The sequence below is a fragment of the Panthera leo genome, chromosome C1 (genome assembly GCF_018350215.1).
Source record: "Panthera leo isolate Ple1 chromosome C1, P.leo_Ple1_pat1.1, whole genome shotgun sequence".
Lineage (NCBI taxonomy): Eukaryota > Metazoa > Chordata > Mammalia > Carnivora > Felidae > Panthera > Panthera leo.
The window spans coordinates 147,396,531-147,417,038 of NC_056686.1; the positions used below are offsets into that span (position 1 = coordinate 147,396,531).

The window sequence follows — 20,508 nt, forward strand, 5'->3', positions numbered from 1 at the left end:
CCACAGATGCTATCAAGTCAGAGGCTAAATTGGGAGTGGTGGTGCCCCAGAAGGGAAGCACTCTGGGCTGGGCTGAGCCAAGTGGTCTCCACATGAGCCAGGTGTTGGCTCTGTTCTTGCAGGTTTCAGAGAGAAGTTGAGAATGCTGCCTTGAGTGCTTTATAGCAAATCAAGTATTCCATTTCCTTTCCCCCTCCCCCACAGATTTCATCTGATTTAGAAAAATAGGAGTATTCGTTTCATATGAAGAATGTTAATAGGGTCTTTGGAATGAGTCTTTTCCTCTTACTTGTATTATTTAAGTAATCTGTTGGCATTCAAGAAACTGAGTGGTCAATCATATATTTTAATGTTCAAAATAATACAAAGGGCTGGCAGATCTTTATCCTTATGTCTTGACCACAGCAGGAAAGTATTAGATGTTTCATGAGCAACATTTTTCAACTTTCCTAAATTTTGAAAAACAATTTGCATTGGTAAAAAATGTCAATAAAAGCTCAAAACAAGATTAAAGACCCAATTTTCAAATGCTACTTTTTTTTTTTTTAGTTATTTCTCTGATGACTTAGCTAGCATTCATTTCCAATTCAAATGGTACACATGCTGAACAAACTTGCCTCATAGTCACAAAAGAATTTCTTGACTATGAATTAAAAAAAGCAGCTAACTAATCTTGAATAAGAAAGCATCCTGCACACAAATATACTTACTTTTTCACCAGTGTGCGTGAATTATGATGCTCAGTGTTTCTGGAGAATTCCTTTTCTTCTGAGGCAAGGGCTTTTTTTCAGTCAATCTCTTTGAAAGGTTACTGAACTCTAAATATTGTTGCAGAGAATATAGGAAAAGAATGACTTGATGGAGACAGGTTCTCCTGTAATGTGCAGTGATCAGTTACTGCCATCCTATTTATAGCCTCTGGACCTGGCATGGAGCCAATTGCCAAGAAGACCCAAGATCCGTCCTTAATCATATTTATGTATCTGAGGTAGAAAGCAATCACTGCCTTCTCTTTTCTGCACAAAAATATCTGGCAGATGGTGGCTTGAGATTTTTAGGCTTTAGAATTTCTTTTTTAAATCAGTCATCCTCGCCTATCTTTATCCCCAACTATGGTTTTTTCTTTACTGACACCACAGATTTATTCTCCAATTGGAAAGAAAACATTTAATCTATTAGTTTATCTTTTGGAAACCTCTTTTTTAGGTGATAGTAACATCTGAGTTGAACTCTATTTTATATTACTTATTGGCCTATTTTACTCACTAGTTTGCAGCGTATATCCGGGCAGCCGTCCGCAAAGAAAAAGGGCTCCCCATCCTTGTAGAACTTCTGAGAATGGATAATGACAGAGTTGTTTCTTCTGTGGCAACTGCCTTGAGGAATATGGCACTAGATGTTCGCAACAAGGAGCTCATAGGTATGTTCTGGTGACAAGGTAAGCTACAAAAACAGAGTAACATTTATAAGACTCTTCTTTTGATTTATATAAAAGATGACATTTTATATCATCAGCAACTGAATTCTACTTTCTGGCTTCTTGGCATATTTGGGTACCCTTTGTGGTGTCTATCTTTTGTGACCATCCCTTTTCATCAAGAGCCAAGCTCATTAATTAAACATTGATCAGGGAAGGTACATTTTCAAGAAAGGTTCATTTCCTGAGCCACAAAATAAGTTAATTCTCCGTTTCTGATATTTGAGACTGGTATCTGCTAACCAACTACCATGTTCTAAGTAAAAAAAGAAATGACATAAATGGTTTATAGCTTCTCCCTCTCAGATCTGTGTTAAGTGCTCACCCTGAGGCAGAACCACTGTCCCATGGCCATTTACACCCAAGGGTGGCATCAGGACTAGGGTAAGGCAAGTCAGGCACACTGGGTACAAAATGGCAGGAAGCATCCACCCTCAGGGCTGTAGGGTTGGCACTTGCATGAACCTGACACTGAGCCCCTCTTCAAGTTTGACACACTCACCAACTTAGCTTGCTTGTCTCCAAGGGCATTGCCACACTCAAGCCGACTGTGGGGTAAAGGAAAGATCAGAGACTCTCCAGTTGACCTCAGTTACCCCCTGGATCTGCTGCTCACTGGCTATGTACCCTGGGGTGTGCTGTGGTGAGCCCACCCTGCTTCAATTCTTTCATCTAAATTTGAAAACTTCCTTGACCCCATGTCTGAAAGGGAGCCGACCACCCTGCTGTCCTCGCTGCAGGTTTGCTGTGCAAATCAGAGAATGAAGCAGCCCTTTATAAACCAGCAAGCTCCACACCAGCCCCACAGCTGACGACAGGCCAGGAGAGAGGGAGGGGAGATTTGATAGGATTTCATGTGGATTAGTGAATAGGTACTGAACTCATTAAAATATGCCTGCCCTGAGATGGGGGGGGTGTGGGTGGGGGAACACAAAGATGGAGGGAGGGAGACAAAGAACAAGGGCAATAATATTTACCTTAAAGTGTTGCCTTGAGGATTCACTGTGGCAGCTTACAGGAAAGCCACTACACAGTGCCTGGCAATATTGCTATTTTAAATTACCACCCAGGTTAACCTGCTCTTAACACACCATTCCTTTGAGCCAAACTGTCCCCTGATGAGTGAAAAGGAGCTTCCTCCACACCCTGTTCATACAGTCCCGCTGGTGCCTGATGCCAGTATGCATTATAACTCTTAGTTCCCATACTTCTTAAGAGAAATCCTTCAGGTCCCTAAAGAGATTTTTTTTTTAAGTTATTTTTACATCCATACTGTTTGAATTTCTTAGAAGAAGCTCATACAGTTTGGGAGTTTCTAATGCTAAAAATTAAAGGCCTGACAACATAGGATTGTGGCCTGTCACTCTACAGCTGGGGAGGGGACACAGGAGTGCAGAGGTGCAGGGCCACTGAGGGCCAAGACCTCTGGGAAGGGGGACCGTGTTTACCAAGCCTTGCCCTTCTTTCAGAGCATCTCTGTGTTTTCTGTGAATGTCTTGACTCCCTTTTAAACTTTCAAGAGCATTTTCTCTCTCTACCTGTGAGCCTTTTTTTTACCTAACTGGAGCACTCTTGAATGGTTTCATGAATCACTTTCTTATTTCTTTCTCTATAAAGATCCCTCCTTTCCTGAGGTCTGAGCCCCTCCCAGATTCAATATTCGACTCTAATTTATTCAGTACTTCTGTTTCTGAGAACCATCCCCTTCTTCCTTCACTCTGTGCTCATGTCCATCACCAGCACTAGCAATGGACTTTCTCTGTAGAGCCATTTTTCACAAGGAAACCAAGTTTTGTCACTCTATGAAAGTTACTGCATACTCCACTGAATCGAACCAGCCCAGCTGTCTAGAGCTGCAGGCTCCAAGGGGACCACCAGGCTCACTCACAGGCGGAGTGAGCTGCCTTATCCCAGTCTCCGGGGGCAATTTAAAGTTGTGCCTTAGCAAAATGACGAATTACATGTCATGGACATTTTGGTTTTTCGTGAATATTCAAAATCACCAGCGCTAACTTCCATCTGTTCTAAAAACCACATTTATCTTCTGGCTTACAATGTCAATACTGTTTTCCCCCTATTCACAACAATGTTCACCGTGAGTAAGCCAGAGCCTTCCCTTTGAAATACAGTAAATTATGCAGCGTGTAGTCAGGGCCTAACTTCCACTGCTTACCATTGTATATAAATAGGTCTTTAATAAAAAACCCATTTTGTATCCACTCAATTATTAGCATAGAAAAAAAAAAACTAAGAAAATATTTACTTGAGCTTTAGTTCATTTCTTTTGTTTGTCATGCAGTTATTCTAGTTTGTCAGTTGGTAATTGAAATTGAAAAAGCTAGAGATAATCTCTTTTGAGAGAGAAGTAAGGGAAACAGAGTATCCGTAAAGAAATGCTTGAATAGCTGGGGACTTCCCCAGCATTGTCCCATCAAGAACTCTGTTATATTGGGGCACCTAGGTGGCTCAGTCAATTAAGTATCTGACTCTCAATTTTGGCTCAGGTCATTATCTCATAGAATTTGAGATCGAACCTCGAATTGGGCTCCACCCTAACAGCTCAGAGCCTACTTGGGATTGTCTCTCCTCTCTCTCTGTCCCTTCCCCTGCTCTCACATGCGTGCTCGTGCTCTCTCTCAAAATAAACAAATCTCTATTATGTTGCATCACTCCTATGAAATAATCAGCCATCATTTTAACGCCAAAGGTTACTTGTGTCCTTTAAAAGAAACTAACCTGTTATCACTGTTGAAGTCAGACCAACTGATATTTACCTTTCACTTGATAAAAATGTATAATTGTACCCAGCTCACATGTTAAGACCCTAAAAGATTTAATGAAAAGTATTGTTTGGCAGCCTTACTTAGTCCAATTTTAAAACTTATTCAAAGATCAGTTTTTAAAAGCATTAAGAGGAATTTAAGGTATTTTTGATGAATAGGAATTCAATTGAAAGTAAAATTTATTTTTATAATTTATTTTTCACTGTTAATGAAGATAGTTGAACTAAAGCAACTTGATTGGCATACCAAACTATATGCTGATTTACATTTTCTTCTAGTGGCTCACTGTAATGTTTTATAAACCAATTATTTCTCCAAGTGGTTTTGCCGTAAAGATTAACTTCCCCCCTACGTTTGTAATATTTGTCACTTCCTATTTTGCCATGGTTTTTTTTTTCCTGTTATTGTCTTTTGAGGTTCTATTTTCAAGAGACAACACACTGTCAGGATCTTTCAACAGCAACAATAACAAAAACCTGTACCTTCTGAAAGCAGAATGAACTCCTTTGCATTTGGCAGGTAAATATGCCATGCGAGACCTGGTCAACCGGCTTCCCGGCGGCACCGGCCCCAGTGTGCTGTCTGATGAGACCATGGCGGCCATCTGCTGTGCTCTGCATGAGGTCACGAGCAAAAACATGGAGAATGCCAAAGCCCTGGCCGACTCAGGGGGGATAGAGAAGCTGGTGAACATAACCAAGGGCAGAGGAGACAGGCAAGTCTGGCGCAGGGAGGAGATGGGATTGTCCTATGATAAGGGCTTTTGTGGAGGATATTTCCTATTGGAAACAATTTATTTCTGCATGTCATACACACTATTAATAAGATAAACAGTCTCCACCAATTAAAACCTATTTTGTTGGGAGAGGTATTTGCAGTCCTGTGGCCCCTTTTTTTCTGGTTTTTACTTTGTTGTAACACCCCTACATCCATTTTTGTCTCTAAAGCCATGTTTGGTTGTGCTGACCCCAGGAAGAATCAGAAATGCTATGATGACGAAAATCTGGGGGCACCGTTTCCCTTTCACCTTTGACTCTGCTCCAGCCTCTGGGGCCTATTCTGCAAAAACATCTTATTGAATCCTCAGTTCTGGGACTGATGCCTCTGCCAGGTGCCTAAAAAGTATTAAAATCATTGCTCTGCAGCAGGGCCTGTTGTGTGGCCTCAGGATGTGCCCTGGGCTTGGATCATACATTCCCCTTTACTTCTGGGTGACACCTAATTGATGAAGCAGCAGAAGTAGGAATTAAAGAATTGGTGGCAAAAATAGAAGATTTTTTTTGTCACAGAGTTATAGCAGTGGACTATCAGTTTGCCTTAGTATCAGATCAAAGAATCCTTCAAGGAAGTGGGAAGTAGGACTGCTTGGAGCCTTTGCAACACACAGGACAGCAGCCACCTGATCCATAAAATGGCACCTCTCTCCCCACTTGCCACCCTGTCCCCTGCTCTGTTCTCCTTCACAGCACTGATTAACCCCTGATATGTTAACGTAGGGCTTTCTGTGCCGTCCGACTCCCCCAGTAGCAGGAACTTTGTCTTTTCGTCTACCCTGTACGTGGAGAACAACTTGACCCAGTTGTTGCTCAGTAAATATTTATTACTTGACTAAGTGACAGTGCTACAACTCACCTTATTTCTTGTCTAATCTTTTAGTTTATACTTTTGAAGGAATTTCTAAAATATGAGTAATGTCGCAAAGCATATTCTCATCCCCTAGAAGTCACACCTGTCAACATTAACCACATTAACCAATTTCCTTTCAGTCCTTTTTTCTTGCATATCTTTTTTATCTCGTTAGTAATAAATGCACACACACCTTTTTATTTCAAAAGAAATGAAATGTTAGAGATAAAGCTAAGGGAACCAATAATCACTTTTTGTGCTCTTAAAATTTCATTAAGGGGCCTTCATTTGTGAAAGGCGTAAGAAGCTGGAGAAATGCTGAACCAGTGCCAAAACCTTTGTGTATTAAAAAAGAAAAATTCTCATCCAGTGTAATCTTTTTTTTCAAAACAAGAGACTCAAAGTTCTCGATCAACTCAAGTTGTCCTCTAAACACACATTTATTTTCCCTTAGGAGTCATTCACCAAGTTTACTGTTCACCTGCTATGTGCTACAGCAGTGAGCACATCTCCCAACAACCCCTACCCCTGGGTACCTTACATGCAAGGGCAAGGTAGATGAGGTACCCATGAGTAGGAAACACAGCCTGTCAGATGCAGATGGGGCAAACAATAAAAACAGGAAAGGTGATAAGGAGGAAGTGGAAGGGCTCTGAGACAGAAGAGTGCCTCACGCATGTGATGGGCAGCAGGAAGCCAATGGGAACATAGCAAGTCAGGAGTGGTGCGGGAAGGTGTGGCGAACCAGTGCCAAAACCTTTGTATATTAAAAAAAAAGAAAATTCTGTAACCAGAAATACAGGACCCTGTGGGTCAGTGTAAGGACTTTGATTTACTCTGAGGAAAACCAAAAGCCACTGGAGATCATTCAGCAGAGGAGGGACACAATCTGGCTTCCCTTAAAGGGGTCATCATGGCTCAATGAACCTTCCCCTCTACCAAGTACAGATTAATGGTGGCAGCAGTTGTGGGGAAGTGGTTGATGCTGACATGGTTGAAAGAGTCAACAAAATTTGCTGAGGGATTAGATGAGCAGCAGGAGAGGAGGAAAATGTCAAGGATGACCCCAAGGTCTTTGGCAAAAAAGACCACAGGATGAAGTTGCACTTACTAACATGGCGAAGCCTACGGGAACAGGGTTTTTAGGGAAGACCAGGTGTTTGTTCTGGACATGTTACATTTAAGACCTTTATTAGACATCCATGTGAAATGTCTGGTCAACTGTAGAATATACCTGAGTTGAGTTCAGGATAGAGGTCCAAACTAGAAATAAAATTTGGAAGTCATTTGTGTATAAATGGGGTATTTAGAGAAGTGAAATGGGCTGAGATGAATAAAGAAAGAACTGTAAGTGGAAAGAAAAGAGGCTTAAGGGCTGATATAATTTTCCCCAAGGAAATGGGGAGCCAGCAAAAGAGCTGAAGAGTAGCCAGAGCATTCAGAAGAAAATCAGGAATGTGTGGTATCTTGGAAGCCAAGGAAGTGCTTCAAAGGTGAGCACGTGTCAAATGCTCTGCTTAACCAGATAGGACGACAACAGTTGAGACTTGTCCAGTTGAACGCTACTGATGTCACACGTTTAAGAGAAGATGAGAAATTAGAGGATAAGAATTAGAATTTTGAGGATACATCACTCTTCCAAGGAGGTGTGCTGCAAAGGTGAGCACAGAAGCTTCCTTGATTTTCTCAAGAGTTAGGTTTCTGCTGATAGAATTCATCTGCAGATATCTAGCCTAGCAGTTTGTATCAAGGTATGTAGCCGGCACACTCCTGCTTGCTCGAGTGTTGCAGAGCAGTCGTTGGAGCCGGCGTGGGGTCTGTCTTTCCTGCCCCTCCCGGCTGCCTAGCACCTACAGGCGGGGAGATAAACACCAGCAGCAGTGTCAGGACCTGGCTCAGAATGGCATGGCTGTGAGGTGCGAAGGCCCTGTGAGGCCATCCCAGGTATCAGAAATTTCATCTCTGTTCATTTTTTGTTTTGAGATATCTCCTACTCTGTGGTCCATTTTGAAAATGTACAATTTAGAACAGCTTTGAGTGGGTTTTTTTGACCTGGTTCTGCCCTTGAGAGGAACACTGAGGAGAGGTAGTCTTGAGTGGGAGGTGGGGGCGGAGTTAGATGCAGAAATGCCCCACCTCCAAGAACAGGGACAGCGCTATCCCTGAACATGACTATACTCCCTCCTCCCTGAAGCCCTCAGAATCATTACAACCCATATCCTGTTGTTTGGGGCAGAGAAAGTGCTTCCAGCCTGCCCACCTCACTACTTCTCCCCTTCCTAAGGGTTTCATTAGGAAGATAAGAGGAAATCAGATTTTAGATACTGTGGTACACATCTTAAGTCGAATTTTCGATGTTGAGGTGAACTGTGAAGAGGTATCCCATTATCCTTACCGCTGACCCCCCAAGCGCTGATCCACCTCTGACGTGGTGATCTGCAGGCCTGGGCTCAGGAAGGAGGCTGCACTTCCCTCTTCACTTATCACCGAAGCCACTGATTTAGAGGAGCAGCCCTCGAGGTGAAAAGCAGTGACTCATGGTGAGCAGTGCTTGAACAGAGCGCCAACATTCAGCAAACGTCTTCAGAGAGAACTTACAACTGACCGTATTTTCCAAACTGAACATTACAGCACATATGTACGTTTACCCAGAGGCATAAATAAGAAGGCAATGCTGGTGTTTATAGGAAGACCTAGTCATGGGGGAAACATTTAAAGTGGGAAGGTCCTCCAGTACTCAGGATGCTCGGTCATGGTCGAGTTAATCCCAAAGCCCCAGGGAAGTCAGCCCCATGGGAGATATGGGGGGAGCTAGGGGCTGACACCTGAAAGAGGCCTCCAGCTTAGAGGGTCATGGCTCATGCCAATCACAGCCTCTCACCACAGACTTGACTGGCTGAGAGTCTCACTTTGGTCCTAGCCACCTGGGCCCGCCCTGAACCTACCCAACTCCCAGGTACACCTGATTCCTCGGTCGTGTTTTCCAGCAGTGGCCCCTGTGCCCTCTGGTCCTTGGAGAGATGGCCTCTTGATCACTGGTTTGCAGCTTAAATCTCTGCAAATGGAGCCTGAGGATGTGCCTCCCACATTCATTAACATTACCTCGCTCTCTCCTAGATCATCTCTGAAGGTGGTGAAGGCAGCAGCCCAGGTCTTGAATACATTGTGGCAATATCGGGACCTCCGGAGCATTTATAAAAAGGTAACTTAACAAGAATAGCTTTGGCATAATTAGCATTCATCAGAGCACACATTCATAATCATTTATTGTAATGAAATGTCATTATTCATTTTGAGAGGTTTCTTTTTCTCTTTTAACTCCACAGGATGGGTGGAATCAGAACCATTTTATTACACCTGTGTCAACGTTAGAGCGAGACCGATTCAAATCACATCCTTCCTTGTCTACCACCAACCAACAGATGTCACCCATCATTCAGTCAGGTCAGTAGGCAAACTCCACTCCTTCGCGAGAACATTTGTGTGACAGATGTTATTTTCCAGCCAGAGAAGATTGAACATAGACAATTAAGCCTGTCACCTCCAAACACTTAGGAGGTGGATTTGCTTTTCAAGCGAAGAGCCTTCTTTGGGAATTACATGCCATTGTAAACAACAGACCCATTTCCCTCCTTCCATTTTAAAAGTTTATGCAAGTTTACCCACAAAAGATGGGCCCTCCAACCCATCTACTCCCCCATGATTCTGCTTCACTAGGTTTGTGAAGGGGTCTGGGAATCTGTGTTTGATAGGCTGGCCAGGTGATGTGGCTGTAGGAGTAGAGGAGCACACTTTGAGAACCACTGGATTATGCCTGAAAACAGCTGCCCTGCCTGCCCACTAGCTTCAAGTTTGGAATCTCCTCCAAAGTGATTTTTTAGTTTTCTTAGTGAAAACTCTTAGAAACAAGGTCCTCTAGACATGATCTTTACATCTGCATTCTGGGGAAGCCACAATCTCCTGCACCTTCCTTCTTCCCAGTTAAACCTCCATCCCCTGGCTGTATTCCAGACCCTACCCCCACCTGCCACCTGCCCCCACCCCTTATCCATGACTGATGGGAACAGGCTCTACAGGTGGGTTCACAGGAATTCCCTTTGATTTGTAAGTTGGGAATCTTGGCAACCACACGACCTACTTATTAGTGCCTAATTTTGTAGAAAGAACGTTCTGAGACTCGGGCTGTTTTTTATATACAAGGACAGAATATTACTACCAAGCACAGTTAGTCCTATAAATTTAATTCTTAGTTAAATGAAACAGGAAAAGTAGTATCTTTTTTTTATTTGGCTTTAAATCTCCCATTCTGACATATAAATATTATCTGTTGTATTCAACTGTGCTACTGCTGGCAGTCTTATTTGTCATGTGGACAAATGTGGCCAGAAAGACAAAGATAGGACTGGTGGTTCTTACCACATAATTGGATAGCTCCACTTGTACTAAGAGTTTTTTAAAAGTGTCTGTGCCTACTGCGTCTGGTGTATATTTTTATCTTAGTTTTTAAATTATGAGTTGTTTTCTTCAAAGAGACTTAACGCTTGGTTTTTGACATCTTGCTGAGCTTCCAGGTGTAGCCTGTGGCTGTCTTCTTGTATAAAAATGCTCCGAACTCTTTAGGGACTCTGGAATAGGGGTGTCAGGGGAAACAAGAGATTTGGCTGCTTAACCAAAGGCATATGTAGCACAGGCAAAAGGATAATTTCAGACAGATTAGGGCATAGTTACTAAACAATGAACTTATTTTGAGGGCCTCACATATATACACTGGACAGTGTTGATGAGCCCATCCACGTTCCTGAACGTAGCTTTTTGGATTCCGTTTGAGAGGAAGGATAGAATTCGCACTTGTTTCTCCAGTAATTCTAAGCGCTAATCCTCCACCTGTCAGCACTGATGTGGTCTCGACTTACTGGCACTTCTGACGCCTTTGCGCTAATGTAATTGTGGGAGGCGGGTGGGCATGATCTTTGTCCTGCTATCTTCTAGAAAGTAAGCAAGGTGAGTAGCACATAGACACAGCCCATGCATGCTCACCTCCCTTTAACACACAGCAGCCCTACGGCAGTGAAGTGACCTTTTAGGGAAAATATTTCAGTGTCCTGCCTCTGAAAGCATCAAGGTGTGCAAAAGCACTGGTGGCAAGGTTTGCAGGCTGCTGCTTGCAAGTGGATCAAGTGAATAAGTGACCACTTTTATTTATAATTAACTTTAGTGCAAGCAAGATGACTTTTTAATGAGGAAAAAAAATGCGTGAAGCTTTCCTTCTGTGCAGAAATGCTCAAAAGGAGACCTGTGGATGTATATGTTATTATTAAATATCTGGCTCAAGCTGGGATAAAAAATCGTCTGGGGTTTTGTGAGGCTGAACTTCTTAGCACCGTCAACTTCTTAAGGAGCCAGGCTTACTGAGTTTATAAAATTTCCCTGACAGCTGATCACCATAAAGAGACGTATAAATGTTATGGGCTGGGTACTCTTACTCAAACACATTCAGAGATGCAGATATTTTTGAAATAATTAAAAATCAAAATATGCCATAAAACATCGATTTACTAAAGAACTGCACATAAAGGATAATAGACGGCTGTTTTACAAGCAACCGAACCGAGATCATAAAATAGCAAATGTACCTCTCGCATGGCTAAGAAGTTACTCTCGCTCCATTGTAAAGGCGCTGTAAAGGCACGTCGGAGTCCTTGAGGCCCATTACCGTGAAAGCTGCATGGTGTCTGCGCTGCGCCCCTAACTGGGCAGCCCAGGCTTCAGCTCTCCGGAAGCTCTGCTCTCGCCACGCCCACTGATCCTCGAAGCGGCGGGCTTGCAGGGCTTGCAGGTCGCACTGGCTGCTCTTCAACTCACAGTACCTCTGAAGGCTGATTTTTAGCATCAGCTGCGTGGCATTGCTAATTGCTGATTTGTATTTTTCCAGAGAGGATTTTGCAGAGACACTGACAGTCTGCTTTCTCTTTCTTCTCCTTTCTCTCTCCCTTCTCCTTCTGCCTCTCCCTTCAGTCGGCAGCACCTCCTCCTCACCAGCACTGTTAGGAATCAGAGACCCTCGCTCTGAATACGATAGGACCCAGCCACCTATGCAGTATTACAATAGCCAAGGGGATGCCACACATAAAGGCCTGTACCCTGGTAAGACGCCAGCCGGGTGTGTGATAGAGTATCTCGAAAAGCCACGTGTTTCCAGGCACCCTGCCAGCAGCCTGGGAAATAGCCCGTGCCTGTATTGAGACGGTCCCCCCAGCAGCAAACCATGTTCTAGCGTCAGCATTTCCTGCTTCTGGGGCTGTTGCCTTTTCCGCTTCTTTTAAGGAAAACAAGCTAAGGTAGTGGCCTAGTGACCACAAATAAAAGAGCACTGTATCCAAATGGGAGATGGTTTCTGGCTCTCCCCCAGCTCATTCCCTTTGCTCTGCTACCCCAACCCCCATCCATGCAGTGTGTCCCTGTGTGTCCCATGTATCAGAACTCTGAGTTCTGTGACTCTTTGCAAGGCCACACATCCTAGACTGGTTCTTCTTTTAAATTCAAACCTGAGAATGGTGATCAATTTCATTTACATTTTCATGGAAAAGAGTTTGAATGAATAACACAATGTATAATGTGATTCTTCCCAGGGTGATTATATTTTAAGATAACAAAAATAATGTTGCACAGTATTAATATTTTTATGTCATTCAGAAAGCTGGGCATAACATTTATTTAAAGGATGCCAGCCCTAAGAGTTCCCAGGATTTCATACTGTCCCCATTCTTGACTCTCTTGCAAATTATAACTACTCTAGAGGTTTCAAATAAGGCAGTGTGACTGAGCTACCACAAAAGAGTACTCTTTTCTCAAAAAACCTATTTATTAAAAAGAAATAAATAAAATCTGGTGGCAACTTAACTGCTGGGGGAGCCGTCTCAGTTGTGCTGTTGTCTTTGAAATTGTGATTTCACAGGACTGTTTACTAATCGACTGTTGTTACTATGGCAATTAATAGCTCAGAAAATTGCAGATGCTACATTTCAAACACCAAGCTCTTTGCAAAGGAAATGCACAAACTGAAGTGCGTTGTTCCTTCAGATTTGCAGCAGCCTGCTTTATTTTTGAGATCGCCTCCTTAGCATGCATGCCCCTCTGTATCTTCTTTGCTTGCTTCAATAAACTAATTTGCCTCAAGTATGTTTCATTTTCCTCATTAAAAAAAAAAATCTTTGTGAGCCCTAACAATAATAGAAGGGTAGCCAGTGACGTCATTGGGAGTCTGCTGTGGACTCTTGAAGACCATCATCGGATTATCAGATCCTTTTTGTTTGAAAATGTAGTTAAATATGCCAGACACAAGACTGTGCCTCCTTGTGGCCACACTGCTTAGAACATGCCTGTGCCTGCTCTTTCCAGGACCTGGGACTTGGAATCAAAGTTGTTCTGAAGGCATGGAGCTTGTTCTAATATGTTTCCCTTCCCCCATCTGACCCAGGGCTCTAGCTCAAAGCCCTGGAAAAGTGATGTCCCTCGGCTCAGGGAGCAAGGCTGCTGTTCAGAGCCAGCCAGGGAACTCTTCACAGGTATGCATAGCTCCCCACAGTGACCAGAAGTTGAGAAGGAAACCTTCTGGTATTCTGGTATTGCTTTTTGGTGACACACACACACGACTTGTCTTTGTCGTATTCATTAGCCCCTAACAACCCTGGGGTGAGCAGCAGCCAGGCTAGATCCAGGGAACTCAGACTGCTGACTGTCCCGATCTACGCTGGCACTGGGAAAGGCAGGCCCTGTCAGGGAGCCCACACAGCCTAATGGACCACAGTAATGAGCACTAGTTTTAATTTCATAAAATATTTTCTTACAGGCTCCAGCAAACCTTCACCAATTTACATCAGTTCCTATTCCTCACCAGCAAGAGAACAAAATAGACGGCTACAGGTGAATTTGCAATGTCATTTTTACAGAAGGTCGATTAGCAGGGATCAACATAGGAAGGGGTCCGGGTCGGTTGACTTACCAGAACTGGGCCAACACAGCAGGGGCCAAGGAGCTTTCCCGGGGGATCTCTGATGCTCCTCAGAATCTCCTCTGTGGTTTAAGCAAATCACTTCCACAGTAGCCCCAGGTGCTTGAATATCCAAATCGGTGCTGCCGAGACCACCATGCCACTGATGGGGACCAGCCGAGAAGTCTTTAACTCCTATTCTTTGCCCAGTAATTTCCTTTTCCCACTCCTTTTTTCTGTTAACCTGTAAAATCTCTTCCATCCTCTGTGGGGAAAGGTTGGTAAGCATACTTCATTCTCTCATCTCATTGTTCTCTTTTCTGTACACCTCATTCCTCATCTCCGTGACTCCCTCCATATCCAAGCCATGGTTTGAAAACGCTTGAGTCCATGGCCAGGTCTCCATTAGTCTCAGAAGTCAAAGTGGACTCGGCCCTACTGGGGTGGACCCCACTCTCCATCAGAGTGGGTACTAGTGATTATAACATCCAATCTCTGCTTTCATGGGGACCTAAAATTTATTTCAGTCCTTCCTGATGCCATGCCCACGTGGGTCATCTGATCTCTCCTCCTACCTTCCAAAAATACATGAACAACTGGGGTTTTCCAAACAAGCCTGTATCCTCAACTTCAGATAAGGATGCTCTAAAACCTCCCTCCATTTCATCTTTTCTCTAGATGGACAAAAAAAGAATTTCCCAAATTATTTATAATTTATGCCATAGTTTTTAAGTCAAGAGAGGGGAAAAAAAAAACTAAAAATCATAACTCTAACTTAAAAAGAGAATTTATAATGTTAGAATGAGTTTAGTTCCAGAACATGATGTTTTGATACCTACGTGGTAAATTTGTTACATCTTACTAAGTGAGGGGATTTGGACATGATCAAGAGGGAAATCAGACATAACAACCAGGACAGTTTTTCTCTAAACATATTTGAAGAAGTTAATGTGAGATCAGAGATGAGCTAAGACAACACAAAAGAACATGGGGGCAGGGTACCCTGATGTGGATGCCCACATGTGCTCACCTTGCTTCCTTACAAATCGATTAGTCCTGGCTTGGGGAAGTCTTTTCCTTTCGAACCATTTGCTCACATGTCTCTTCCAATTTTATTACTCTGCTGCCTGGAGATTGCTTACTCCTTTAATAGTACCTCACATTTGTCCTAAAACTGAGGGATGGACTCAATCTTCATCTCTGAGGTAAATGTTTTAAAAGATGGTTCTGCACATATACAACTATCTGAAGCATGAAAATCCAGCCTCCAACTAAATTCATGATGTACTAGTGGTTCCCATGTCAAAGCAAAAATCAAGGCCATCCTTTCACTGAGCATGCCCAGGTAACAAGCCCCTCCACAGCAGAGCGCAGAACTGGTCCTCTAGTGAGGAAGGAGGTAGCCAGAGGCCACCTCAGGCTCTCTGGAGACACCAACTTCTAGAGGCCTTAGAACAGGGCTTGAGCAAACTCTGCCAGCCTACTTATAAACATAGTTTAAAATCCTTACAATCTACTAGTAAACATAATAGCATGTACCAGAAACAACTCTGAACCATATGTTCACAAATATTGAATACTGCTTTAAAAATATGAAGCAGGAAACCCACATTAATTTCCCTTAAACATGTATTACCAAAAATTGCTTTGATTTATTTGCTTTTTCATTTTGTCAACAGCATCAACAGCTGTATTATAGTCAAGATGACTCCAACAGAAAGAACTTTGACGCATACAGATTGTATTTGCAGTCTCCTCATAGCTATGAAGATCCTTATTTTGATGACCGAGTTCACTTCCCAGCTTCTACTGATTATTCAACACAGTATGGACTGAAATCAACTACAAATTATGTAGACTTTTATTCCACGAAACGACCTTCTTATAGAGCAGAACAGTACCCAGGGTCCCCGGACTCATGGGTGTAGCATCAAGATGCTCGGGAGAGGAACTCTTCTTTCTAACCTTGTTTGGATTGAGATGAAAAATCCGTCTTGCTGATTTGCTGATGAAATGTGAAAGTGAAATGGAAGGAATGAGTGAAGAGCATTTTTTTTTTCTTTTTTGAGGAATTATCAGGGAAGTGAGGAAACCTTTGGGAGAGAGGACTTTCTAAGCTCTATTTAGGTGTTAGATCTAATTACTTATAGATTCTGTAGTCTGGTGAAGGTGTGGGCGATGTGATGAGAGGTTTGAGAAATGGGTGCAAGGAGGTGGGGGATGTGTAGGTCAAATCAAATTAAAGATGATTTTTTTAATGTGAATAAAGTTATGTTCTGATAGTTTGTACAGAAAAAAAATAATAAAATGGATGCCCTTCATGTTTTATTGCTATTACTAAATGTCAAGATTGTATGCTATTATGTCTTGTAAATTTCTTTTGTTGGTGTAAATATGGAAATGCCACATTGGTTAAGTGCCATCATTTGTAATGCAGTGTGTCATTTGAAAAGAGATTTGAAGAAACTGACAGCTTAAAAGACAAATGGGAAACCCGAGGAATTGTTAGCAATTAAAAACAAACTATAACATCCTTTGTTTTCAAAATGAATAGTGTACCTTTGAAGCACAAAGTCCAGTCTGGTATAGAAGCGCCATGCCCATTCCCTGCCTCTTTCATAGGACACTTCACTGCCATTTTCTATGCACATGAAAGAAAAATAAATGTGGAAATTTCATCCTTGGAAATTTGTTCCCCGTTCTTTTTTTATTTTGTGTGTAATATGGAAAAGCACATGCCATAAATGTGAATCTAAATGCATTTGGAAACAGCTTAAATATATCCAAGTATTATGGACTTTTCCTGGTTTTATACACTTTGTAAGATGGACAATACCAAAGAATGAAGCTGTGAAATTTCCTCCTCCTTAACCACCTTAGTATTTTTATTTGGGGGGATCTATTTTGAATCTATTATACATTGCCATTTTATCTTTTTTTTTTTTTCTTTCCTTCGGACTGCTGTATGTATTTAACACCACTTTTCACCTGAGTGAAAGTCCCTCTGGCAAGACCGGCCCTAACTAAAATTGACAAAGACTCCTCTTGGCAATTTTTTAAAGAACTCAATAACTACGTAAGAACAGTGGTTGGGCACTTACTGGTTGGCACCAGTGTAGGAAACCAAAAGAAATTTGAAATAATTCTTTTGCTGAATGATCCCATGAGACAATAATCCCTGGATTAGAGACAGAGTGGAAGAAGGCCTGCATACGTGACAGGGGTTCCAATAATACCAAGCAGCATTACTTGTAAGCTTTTCTCCATTTATCAAGACGAGGGGTACCAACACCACGAGGGCCAAAGACAGGCCTTCCCAAGTTTTGCAGTTTCCGCCCTGGATCTGACATGGGAAACAATACATATGGCAAGTCAAACCCAGAGCTGTTGACTCAGCTCAGTATATCCTGCGAATGAGGTACAAATCCTAGATTAATACATGCGTGCTTATGTTTGTGAGTATATGGAAGGAGATGTAGGAGAATAGTGCTTCCCTTTGTTGAACAGACTGTAGCCCAAGATTAGAGTACAAAGTGAAATGGAAATCCAAGTACAAACAGGAATATTCCTAAAGTCTGCCGGTGAGGGGACTTAATGATGTGTAGGCTATCTGAAATGACAACACAATAAGACTGCCAGGATGTCCCCGGCCTCATATGCCCCGGCAGAGCTCAAGAAACAGCCCTCTAGGTGGCAGACACTGCCAGATTTCCCTGAGGAACTGGCATCAGGATTTTTGAGATGTCCAGTATCCATCTGAGCTTTCAATCACTGACTTCCTTGGACCTGACATTTTCATGTCTGGGTTGAAGACCCTTACTCGAGTCAGGAATAGAAGAGGATCTACAGCGGGCCTAAGCTGAATCACAGTTAACTGTTGCTTTTAGTGACCTCATCTGTCTTTGAGATAACTTAGTGGTCACAGGTGCCCGACTCTGACAGGCAAGATTTCAAAAACTGATCCAAATTTGGGTTACAACCCACGTGGGCGTCCACCCAGACCTCCTACTGGGGCCAGAAAGAGACCTTTGGGTGAGGATTGGACAGAGAAGATCTGATGCCCTATAAGGCTCCTTCCTTGTAACTAGAGAAAAGAAACTATAGATAGAGCCTGAAAAATACAAAACTGTATCCCTGCTCAAAAAGCCATCCTACTCTTCCTTCCAAGGTATAAGAATAAGCAAGCCCTGCTGGAACAAAGCTGACTTTTGCTACCCTAATGTCACAAGGTAGCATGTGGAATTCATTCCCCCCAAAAGAGTTCTGTGGTTTCTGCTCAGTGCACTTCAACCTCATCCTGCAGGGTCAAGGCTGAACTGAGCCAGTGTTGGAGAGCTAAACCAGTGTGTCTTTATCCTGACCGTACATTAGAATCACCCGGGGAACTTTCACAACTAAGAGGGCCCTATCCTGACCAATCAAAAGCACAAGAGGGGTGGGTCCCGGCACCAGTATTCTTGAAAAGCTCCCTGGATGACTGTGATGGGCAGTCAAGGTGAGAGCCACTTGGCCCACACACTATTTACCCTCTACCTTCCTGCCCTGTGACCCGAAATTTTGGTGGTTGGAGTTTGGTGTGTGGAGTTTGCCTGGGAGAGTGGTAAGAGATCTGGAGTATTATCATTGAGATTTTAAACTTGGAACGTGAAAGATGAGGTTTTCCTCCTTGCCAGTTTAAAATTTAAAATGTGTGTCCTTTGAAGCCCAAGGATGTCTCATGAGTGTCAGAAATGACCTCACAGAACCATCAATTAAGACCAATCGTTGGGGCGCCTGGGTGGCTCAGTCAGTTAAGCGTCCGACTTCGGCTCAGGTCGTGATCTCGAGGTCCGTGAGTTCGAGCCCCGCGTCGGGCTCTGCTGACAGCTCAGAGCCTGAACCCTGTTTCAGATTCTGTGTCTCCCTCTCTCTCTGACTCTCCCCCCATTCATGCTCTGTCTCTCTCTGTCTCAAAAATAAATAAACGTTAAAAAAAAAAAAAAAAAAACAGGTAAAACCTGTCTATGGTGATAGACATCAGAACAATGTTGCCTAAAGGGGTGGGTATTGACCAGAGAAATTTGGAGATGATGGAATGTCCTAGATCTTGATTGGGGTGGCTTTTACATAGGTGTATACATTTATCAAAACTCATCAAAATGTTCACACAAGACATTTCATCACAGGTAAGGTTTATTCCAATTTAAAAAATTACTAACATTTGTTTTAAAAGGCACTAAAGAAATACATGATGACATCATCTGAGACGTAGTTTTCTATCTTAGAATCACAGTGATTTTACTGAGTGGAGAAAAATCCAATTTATATATTTTAAACCTTCCAAAATAGCTACTTAAGAGTGGTGTTAGAGGTGGTTCTTGAGAGGATGTGACCACCAGTTGACCTGAGAGCTGGACCCAGGCAGTCAGAGGCTCCCCATCCCCCTCCCCGTCCTTAGAATGTGCACTCTGCTTGCCTTCACTACCCTGGAAGCTGCCCCACAGAGCCTTGAGATAGTAATGTGGTGGTGAGGCCTTCTGTTACTGAACCCATTAAGGCTTCCATATAAACTTCTAAGATCCTGGTGGGCAGGTGCAGAGAGCTGCTCGTCCTGTCACCCCCACCCCCCCCCAAGACAAGCTTCATAAACTCTCTTGCTTATTAAATCTGACACCTACGAATCTGGATGGTCTGCCTCCTCTGGTCTCCCCTGGCCCTCCATCCACGGGGGCCAGTTTGCAGACCAACAAGTGGTTTCTCAAACAAAAGATTTTAGCACAAAATTCTTTGTAGTTATATACACAAAGTCTGTTTAAAAGCTGACAGCTTACCAAAGTTAAATTTAAACAGAATTCTAGAAAATACATATTTGAAAAGCACTATATGGGAGTGTCTTTTGAATGAGCTATGATTGTACAGATTTACGTGTGTGTTGACCAGAAAGTAAGTTCAGAAGTAAAACAGGCTCATGTTTAAACATGTTGCCAAGAGAGAAGTGTGCCACCCCTTTTACCTAATGATCCAGAGAGATGTGTAAATAAACACCTCACCCGCCTCAGTGCTACCCAAACCACAGGGAAGAAGGGGAGGGAAGTCCTTTCAGCAAGGTACCAGAGAGGTGTTAGCAGCAAAACAAACAGATCAGTGAAATCAGAGGCAGAACAGCTAATGGGATTTTAAACTCTACAAATGCAGAGCAGACTTTGAATTCAGAGAGGATCTTTGCTGTAAGTCAAGGAAATCCTTGCTAGAGAAGGAATGAATAGTCTTTCTCTTAATTAGAGTGCATCTGCAGAGGGAGCTGGAAGAGAGCAAAGGATGCAACCATGTCTGGAATTCCCTAGGTAGTTTCCACCCTGATGGACAGCTGCCCTTTGCTGGCCTGTGCCAAGGGCTGGACTCATCCTCAGAGAACTATATGCAGCCATGAGCTGCCATCATACAGAATAACACTCCTCAGCTGGTACTTGTCAGTTCTGCCTCACTTTAGGAAATCTTGACTTTTGTCCCCCACCTCACTCACCCTTGTGATAGCAGTTTGCTGTTAATTCATCCGCCGGATGGCTTGACTTGACTTGCTATCTTTATGAATGCACTTATTCAGGACAATCCTTCAAGGCTGCAGACACAAAAAGGAAATTATTAGCAAGCAA

The 20,508-nt window shown here is 42.9% G+C and overlaps 1 protein-coding gene across 10 annotated transcripts in view; it reads left to right on the top strand.

The window, feature by feature from the left end:
- The window catches only part of PKP4 (plakophilin 4), a 238,484-nt gene extending 221,928 nt beyond the window's left edge, over window positions 1–16,556 (top strand). For 7 of the 10 annotated variants that reach the window (XM_042948855.1, XM_042948849.1, XM_042948850.1 and 4 more), the window contains 7 exons: window positions 1,270–1,420; window positions 4,780–4,975; window positions 9,004–9,088; window positions 9,213–9,330; window positions 11,902–12,030; window positions 13,736–13,809; window positions 15,556–16,556. In XM_042948855.1, coding sequence (XP_042804789.1) covers window positions 1,270–1,420; window positions 4,780–4,975; window positions 9,004–9,088; window positions 9,213–9,330; window positions 11,902–12,030; window positions 13,736–13,809; window positions 15,556–15,804 — 1,002 coding nt within the window. In that variant the 3' untranslated portion in view covers window positions 15,805–16,556. The remainder of the gene's footprint in view (window positions 1–1,269; window positions 1,421–4,779; window positions 4,976–9,003; window positions 9,089–9,212; window positions 9,331–11,901; window positions 12,031–13,735; window positions 13,810–15,555) is intronic. The other 3 variants (XM_042948857.1, XM_042948859.1, XM_042948858.1) reach the window with 2 other exon arrangements.
- Window positions 16,557–20,508: the final 3,952 nt, after the last annotated feature.